Source organism: Telmatherina bonti (assembly GCF_933228915.1).
Source record: "Telmatherina bonti genome assembly, chromosome: 15".
Classification (NCBI taxonomy): Eukaryota; Metazoa; Chordata; class Actinopteri; order Atheriniformes; family Telmatherinidae; genus Telmatherina; species Telmatherina bonti.
In genome coordinates this window covers 20,683,317-20,692,202 of record NC_136613.1, presented here as the reverse complement: position 1 = coordinate 20,692,202, position 8,886 = coordinate 20,683,317, and the positions used below count along the sequence as shown (strand labels likewise).

At 36.6% G+C, this 8,886-nt stretch overlaps 1 protein-coding gene across 1 annotated transcript; it reads right to left on the bottom strand.

Annotated features, from left to right (window-relative positions):
* Positions 1 to 368: 368 nt before the first annotated feature.
* Positions 369 to 3,801, bottom strand: slc38a11 (solute carrier family 38 member 11; the record flags this gene model as incomplete). The annotated part of the gene is made up of 11 exons (XM_079254705.1): positions 3,757 to 3,801; positions 3,086 to 3,160; positions 2,803 to 2,937; positions 2,486 to 2,551; positions 2,203 to 2,309; positions 2,044 to 2,123; positions 1,817 to 1,887; positions 1,262 to 1,423; positions 1,051 to 1,163; positions 686 to 817; positions 369 to 608 (listed from the first exon to the last, which is right to left on the bottom strand). The coding sequence occupies exons 4-11, from the start codon at positions 2,547 to 2,549 to the stop codon at positions 369 to 371; spliced, it is 969 nt and encodes a 322-aa protein (XP_079110831.1). The 5' UTR covers positions 2,550 to 2,551; positions 2,803 to 2,937; positions 3,086 to 3,160; positions 3,757 to 3,801.
* Positions 3,802 to 8,886: the final 5,085 nt, after the last annotated feature.

Sequence of the window (8,886 nt, the reverse complement as noted above, 5' to 3'; positions counted from 1 at the left end):
AAAATAAATAACAAAAAGTATGTGAAAACCAAAATTTTACACAAATATGTGCTACATAACATTTTAGTCCAAAGCTTTGATGATAATAAACTCTCTGGAAATACTACACATACATTTGCTGCTGTTCATGAGCACCAAAGAGATCAGACATTTATGCTGGCCACAAGGCTCATGGTTGCCTTTGCAATTCATCCTCTTAGTCTTTTCTGAGTTTTATATCTTTCAGAGCAAATAAAAGTCAAAACGTAAGCAAAAAATGTCAGCATTTCAACAGACTAGAAGTACATACAGGAACTGCTGTGTTTATGTACACAACGGTTGCCATAAGGTATAAGTCTACTGAAGTACGAATCAGAAGCACGCTCCTTTTATCCAGGTGGCACGGTCCCCGAGATGTTGGCATCTGCACAGTAGAACATCTCCACACCGTGAGAGCAGTCTTGAGGGTAGAGGCCTGTCATGGTCAAACTGGTGATCATGAAAAATATTCCAATAATTATCAGCATGGCTGGAATCAGGTTTTTGCCTTGGAACCAGTGGCCAGGGGAGAGCTTAAGGAAGCATGCGGATGGGATGATGAAGATCAGAGGAATGGCACTCAGAGCACCCTGGATGTCAGAAGGAATAACAATTATCAAACTCAGAGTCTGACTTAGGTTATGACTAAAGAGAGACTGTGGCTTACATTCAGTTCCAAAACAACTCCCAGGCAGTCATAAACCAGAGATATTGATGTGCATATTGCAATTATGAGTACGGTGATGGCAGCATGTTCAGCTTTCGAGAGACCACGTCTACAAAAAGCATTTGAGACCACCTGAAGAAGAGACAACATAAAGAATTACCTTAAATATATGCATTTCCTGCAACTTTAGAATATTATATCATTACTCCTGCATTTGGAAGATGGAACTGCTCCAACTGAGTAGCTGTAAAAACGTTTGTTTTTCTTCATAGGACATCAATATCCCTCACTCAAACCCAAAGAATATCAGTTTCATCCACTTGTAATGTAAACATTTAGATGTGAAATTGTTTGGTTTGCCTAACCTCTCGTGTAACAAAACACTCCAGTGGAAATGTAGTTATTATGCTGAAGCCAAAACAGAAGCGGCCAAATGTTGCAAGGTTATCGTTTCTGCAGTAGTTCTCAAATATGTCTCCTGAAATGCAAAACATTCTAAATAAGGAAAGCCACTAAAATAAATTAGTGGAAAACAAGTCATTATAAACTGCAATGCTATAAAATGTGTGCTGATACCTTGTGTGTAGCCAGTGAAGGTTGTGTATCCAGCAACAGCGAATGCAGCACTGATTATCAGAGCTGAGCCAACAGAGATGTGTGTGACCCAAGACCACTTGGCCAATGTGGGCTGCTTCAGAGAGCCATAAATCAGAAAACTGTTGTGATGGCATATAAAGGCTACAGAGAAAAACATGCATATTATCAGCCTTTGATTCACATAAAAAAAATACACCAGAGAATTCTTTGTTTTATGCTTTTGAATAAATGGAAACTGAGCATATCCCATTTAAAGCAGTCAACCACTCGTGACATGACAGTCAAAACATTAGTGTAGTCCAATTCCACCACATCTCAAAGGCGCTCTATTGGACTGAGACCTGGTGGCTGTAGAGGCCATTGGAGTATAAACTTATTGTTATGTTTCAGATATTTATGCAGCTCTCATAAATGCATAGGATAGTCTGACATTGTGCTCAGATTATCTGCAATGTTTATAATTATTTATAACACCCATATACTACTCAGGATGTTCAATATAATTCATAAAAATTCAATCAAAGAAAAACTCACCAAAAGACATAACACTAACTGCCTGAATGGCATTCCACTTTGCAAATGCCCATGCATTTTCTGTAGGGACTCTAGAGGATGACATTCATATTCAGTCATCAAGGAAATAATAAAAACATAAAGATATCCGTGTAAATGCATTTTCAGAAAAGAAAAAACAAGGCAAGGAATTTAATAGTTAATACACAGGAAATAGTAGATTGACAATCGAGATTATTTGTTCATACATGTCGGGTCCAAAGGTAGCTGCTCTGATGATTACAATGATGAGGATGGTGAATGTCAGCGCCATTGACAGGAAAGACACCTGTTAAAACATGTGAATGTGTTACAGCAGCATCCCAATAACTCGTTTATGTTGATAATTGTGAAATAATCTGTTTTACCTTCCCAAGTTTCTCTATGTTTCGATAAAGTGAGAGTGGCAGTGTGAAGAAAAGGGTAGATAGCAATATCACAAAGTGTCGCTCTGCGAGTATGTGATCTGGCCCAACTGCAAATGAAATACAAGCCAACATATGACACATATAATGTTTTTGATATAGATATTTTGATATTTCTTTTTATGTAATTTTGGAGTCTAAGTGTTTCAAATAGCTCTGGGTTTCTCAAAAAGTCATAAACAAATGTAATCCATTAAAATATAAATAGACGAGATTTCACTCATACCTCCTGGTATTCTCTGAAAGACTTTGGTCAGTGTGTCACCAGTTGTGATGTTGTAGCTTATCATGGCTGTTGGAGAAAAAAAATCAAATCCGTATTTTTTTAAATTTTTTTTTTAATTAAAATGTTTCTGTAGTTTTATTTTGACTGCAGCAGTGGCTGATGACAAGAAGATGATAAAAATGAGAAGAAGACAATAACAAGAAGAATATTATACAGTAAAAAGCAGACAAATAGCTTTCAGTCCACACAGAAAATTAGACAGAACAGCAAAAATGATTTCATACTTAACATTAAGTTCAACCAGTATGACAACTTACCAATAAAAGGATAAAGAAACTGGAGAGCAGATAAAATCACAAATCCTGGGACACCAAATGCACTCTGCACTAGAGACTGATAACTGTTTGATCCTGACAGGCACCCTCCCTTTATCAGTAGGACAATTGAGTAGTCTGCCAATAAAAATGAAGCATTTTAATTTCTTTGGATAATTTGATCCTTTATTATTGTATGGTATGCATATTGAATTCATAAATTTACATTTTATAACACACACACACACACGCACACAGACATTTTATTTATATTAGGTAAACCAACCTGTTATAAATGCAACAATAATCAGAAGAAGAAGGCCGAAAGGCAGTCCTGCCTGGTTCAATGCATATGGTAGACCTGGTTTTAAAAAGGAATAGCGAATGCCAACAATGACATAGTTAGCAAACCAGAATTACATTTTGGTTGAGGTCAATGAAAAAGACTAAACTACCAAAATGACTGTCAAGTAATAAAATATTACCCTCACAGAAATCTACAGAGGTCTAGAGATTTTGAAGGCTTAAGGGGTTAAACATTTCCAGCTTAGTGATGGGGGTGGGTAATGGGGTGGGGATGGGGGGGTGGGGTGGGGTCTTGGCAACAGGCGCTAATCATATGATGCTGGATTTAAATGAAAGCTTCTCCTTGTTGTTCTTCCACAGAGCTAGACTTCTTATTTCGCTGAATCATCTCAGAATAAAACACATGAATTAATAATTGTTTATCATCTTGCAGCTTGATTTGTACTTAACAGCCTACCTATGATCCCAGATCCTATAATTGAGTTGATAAAGTTAAAAGAAGCAGATATCATAGAGCTCCTGGACTCTCGTGCAGCTTTTTGTGGATGAATTAATGCCGTTCCCTCTTCACTGTTTAGCTGAAAGAAAAGACAGCAGTAGAAAGGAAAAAGTTTCCACTTATCTTTCTCATAGAAGGATCATGACACTTACCTGTTGAGCCATCGTGGAGCACCTGCTGGTCCGATTCTTTGTCACTTTTGCCTTTTCAGTGTAGACGCATCTCTGGCTCTGCTGCGACTCACTTTAAACGACGTTTAAAACGTTTCGGTCTCTCCAGAGAAACAAAAATATGAGCAAAGAAATGGAAAAACAGCACCCCGCCTCTTGAAACCTCTGAATGGACCAAACTTCTGTGTATTAAAAGCAGACTAATGAGACAAAGGACTTTTAAAAAACTTTTTGCAGCCCATAAATTTGGACCGAGACAGCTCGGTCTTTATTCAAGCAACGCCTGAGAAACAAATTTCTCTTTCCGCCCAGAATATGTAGAGTTGCTGAATGAAATGTGGAATTAAAGGATTTATGGCAGGACTTAAACTGCAAGTTGACAATAAAGCCCCTTTTGTTCAGAGACAGAAACAAAGAAAATATTTAACGAGAAACGGCTATTAAATTGATATTAATCAAATAAACATATTAGTAATATAAGACATAACATAAGATGCTATATTTCTAATACCATTTTTTATTCTTTAGCCAAGGCTTCTTTAAATATGAAGTACTTAAAACAATAACAACAATCACTTACGAAAATGCCCCCCCAAAAATTCAAAATATAATATAATATAATATAATATAATATAATATAATATAATATAATATAATATAATATAATATAATATAATATAATATTATATTATATTATATTATATTATATTATATTATATTATATTATATTATATTATATAATGATTGCTGGGGTAGGCTCCAGTGGTTGAGTGAATGATGATTAATATAATTTAAATAAATAAATAAACGTTTCCTGATTGAAACTGTGATACATTTAAACCACAAAATTAGAATCCATCTGTATCCACTAGGGGGCATCAGACTTTCAGCTCTTGCTCACTGTCGACTCATCCACCCAACTTGACAACAAGGAATTCATTTCTTTATTTTCTATATGCTTAGTCTAATTCAGAGTCGCGGGGAAGTGCGCCTATCCCAACTATTAGCAGGCAAGAAGCAGGGTAAGAGGCTGGCTTCATTCTGGACAGGTCTCCAGTCCATCGCAGACACAAGAATTAGCACTACTTAATAAAACATTAGAGGCATTTAAAGAAACAGGCATCCTAAGATCTTTCATTTCTTACTTAGGATCAAGGACATATATTCATAAATATTTTCACTCATACAAACGACCAAAATCATCATTTTGTCCAGACACAGACTGAAAGAGGGAGAATTGAACAGAAATTACTTTACTTATTTTTGTAAACTTTTAGATTCTAACATCAGAAAGTAACATGTAATTACTAATGAAAGCGGTAGTATTAGACATTTCAACATCTGTCGTGGCGCTTCTTCCCTCAGCTGGTACCCAGGAAGAGCCGGAAGCGCACAGTTCGCTGCCCTGCCAGTCAGAGGGGCGGACGCAGTATCTCTCTACCAGTTTTTCCATTTGGAAATCGTGGAAATGAGCACCTCTGCAGAGCGAAAGACTTCGAACATCTTGAAGGGACTAAAGGCTTTTACTTAAACAGCATCTTTTTTTTTTTTTTTCTTTTTTTTTTTTTTACCACACTGAAGGTGCTTCTCATGCGTTTCTCTAAAAGGGTTCACCTGTGGAGGATGGAAAACTGATGGTGAGTTGAAGTCAGTGTCCCAGACGCTTCTGTCCAAAAGCGTCGAAGCCAAATTTACAGAAAAGTTTATTTTTCTTTTCTTTTTTCTTTCTTTGTCTGTCTGTGCGTGTGCGTTTGCCAACACATGGAAGTCAACTATGGAAGTCTGATAAAAAATAAAAAAAAAAGTATCTAGATTCTATCTATCTATCTATCTATCTATCTATCTATCTATCTATCTATCTATCTATCTATTTAAAAAGAATTTAGTTTCAAGTTTCACCTTTTTCCAGTGTGTTGTCATCATATTAGTAAATGTTTATTTTCCATCACTTTTGGCGAGGGTTGTTTATATTTCTTGTCACATATTTATGCAAAGGGGGGAAAAAGACGTAGAAAAATGTGGTTTATAATGCATCATAGAAATTAATGGAATGGCAGCAATTATTACCCCACACTCCATCTTAAATGACTTCCTGCTAGCCTGACTGTCAACATCCTTATTAGATTGCTGTCAATTAGACATTAGAGTCCTGTTTGTATCTGGAATGTAGAAAAGTGTAGCCCAGCAGCTGGTGCAATACATAAAAACAGGAATTGATCCACAGATCTATGTAAGAGGCCACTCATCATCAGCTATTTTGCCAACGCCCTGTATGAGTGAGTCCTGATTGTCTAGTTGGTTTGAGGCAGCTACAGGCACGAGCTGTGAGCACTTAAGAGCTTTTAGTGTGTTAGTCCCTTAGGAGTCCACATGCACTGTGATCACTCTGTATGCAGATCTGATCAACTTGACAGAACACATTTCCTTGCTATTTCACAAGAGAGAAAGATGTCCAGTAAATGAGTTATTCTACTTATGTTGTCTTCACAACAGATGTGTTCACGGATGAGGATTGAACTAAACTGAGATGTTTTATATATGATGTTGCCAATCACCACCAATCTTCGATAGATATGTTTTTAAAGTTTTCAAATATTTTCTCAAAGCCGTATTTACAAGCTTGGAAGTCCATTTTCAGTAACTGCTGTTGTTTCCTCTTGTCTATTAGCTTAGCATATGTGATTGTCATGTACTAAAATGGAAAAGAATAAGATTTTTTTTTGTATTTTCATCTATCATTTTGGTCACAGATGGCCATTCTTTCAAATAGCAAAAGAGTCGTCTGCTAATCAGGAGGTTTGTGATTTGATGCTCAGACTGTTCGGCCCACATGTTCAAGTATTCTTACATAAGATGCTGAACCCCACAATGTCTCCACTGTTTTCATTGGTGTTTGATCAAAGGGAGCACTTAAGTAGGTATAAAACTATGTAGACCAGGGATCCCCAATGCTGGTCCTCGAGGGCCGGTGTCCTGCAGGTTTTCCAAGTGTCCCTGCTGGACCACACCTGACTCAGACTCAGACACGCTCTGCACATGTCTGCAAAATACACATTGATTTGAATCAGGTGGGTTGCAACAGGGATACTTGAAAGGCCTGCAGGACACCGGCCCTCGAGGACCAGGAGTAAGAATCCCTGATGTAGACTAAAAGTTATGGATAAATCTGGCTTTTGTAATATTCATATAATCCCTCATCTGGTCACAAAGATTTTTGTTTGAAAAGACTTTGTGTCTTCTATGTGGCAATTTTGAAAAGATTTATACTATTTTCTCTTAAGTAACTTTCTACTCTTTGTCTCTTTTTTTTTTTTTTTTTGTATTTTGTCAAGCTTGTAACTTACAATATCATGTAAGGCATCCTCACTAATTCAAAATGAAAATATGAATTAATTCTGAAGACAAGTCTAAGTCTCTGGTGGATACAAAGGCCACTATTCTGGGTGGAGCTACTCTTCCTAATAAATACTCTGTTGTAATCAGGTGCAGTAGTTTACGTTGCAGTGATTCCACTAGATTTCTTGGAACGCTCAGAGGCAATTAGGCTACAATTGGTCCCAACCCATTTCTCGCCTCCTTTAAGTACTAAGTCGGTCTGGAGTCAGAGAATTTAAAGATGAAATGAGTGATGTACATTAATTATTAAAGCTAAGCTTCTGTTACCAGTTAACCTCAGGACCTTAAGTCAATTTCAGTTTTGACTTGAAGCATACAATCAAAACACAATTACATGTACGGTGCATGACACCGTACATGATCCACCAGGAAGGTCAATTTACAGTAAATATCATTTAAAGAGGTATGCATCACTCAGTCAATCTGGTCCAAACTCATTACACACAACTTGAGATATGAAGTGCCACTTTGACGCTTCAGATAGGCCCACTTCAGTTTATCTGCAACCTGTCTGCATCATGACCTTGCGCTTCCTAACCTGACACAAACACGTTTGTTCCTACCACCTTTTGTTAGAACATGAATGATTTAGATATCTATTCAAAGTTAATTTTATTGTATTTATTGTTTTTAGAAATTCAGGAAATAATTTTTTTCAGTTACTGTTTGTAGTGTCGCTCAGTTATTCAGTCATAACCTTTGCGACTTATGTCCCATGTAATTCTGTCAGACCTGGGTATAATTTTAAAGGTGCACAATAAAGATTTTTATTGATGAAGGACAAACAAAATGAGTTTTATTAAAGTTGTTCCTTTTATGTCTCTGTTACAGTTCTGTCAGGTTATAATCAGAGTCCGCAGTTATACAGCACTTTTTAAAACAAAGCTTGACATATGGATAGTTGGATATCATTATACATCTACAGTAGTTTAGAAATGCAATGACTTCATGAAGTTCTGAACTACAAGATCAAATTATTAAAGGAAAAGTGATGTACTGTTATACAGGGATAATTCTTTTTCAATTGGACATGGGAATAAACACAAATATTACATCCATGTCTGTACAGAAAGAATGCACACCAAAGAAAATAACTGTAGCACACATTTTTGACTGCATAGTGCATATTTTAGAGGAATTCCTCCTTACATACGTAGAATTTTAGACTAGGATAGTAAGATATTTGCATGAATGTTGCTTGCACTGATATTTGCAACCTCTCTTTGGACTTGCAAAGGTTTTGTGCACTGGATTTGACTATAGCTCAGCAGTATTCCCAATGGTCAGCTGTGAGTCAGCTGACAGAGCAGAACAGAACAAAAAAGCATGTTAATGCTTACTATCTATTAATTATATTTAATATAAAAACATAGATTAAAAGTATGAAGCCATCTGCCATGTTTGAGCAGTTTTATTTGACTGATTTCTTAAGAATCATAAACATGTGATGGTATTAAAGTTTTGCTTTACGCGTTCGCACAGACTAAGCACAGAAACATAGACTGACTACTGCATATAAACGCCCTGGCTGTGTTTCCCTTTGTTGTTGTCATTACATCACAAGTAAAACTCAGTGCTGAGGACAGTTGATTGACCAGTGTGTTAGTGATTGATTTTGTGTGCGAGCTTGATCACAAAGCAGTGTGTGGATATATTCTATTACATTGTTGGATTCAGCTCTGCCTGAATCTCAGAGGCAGGCACATGCACTGCAGT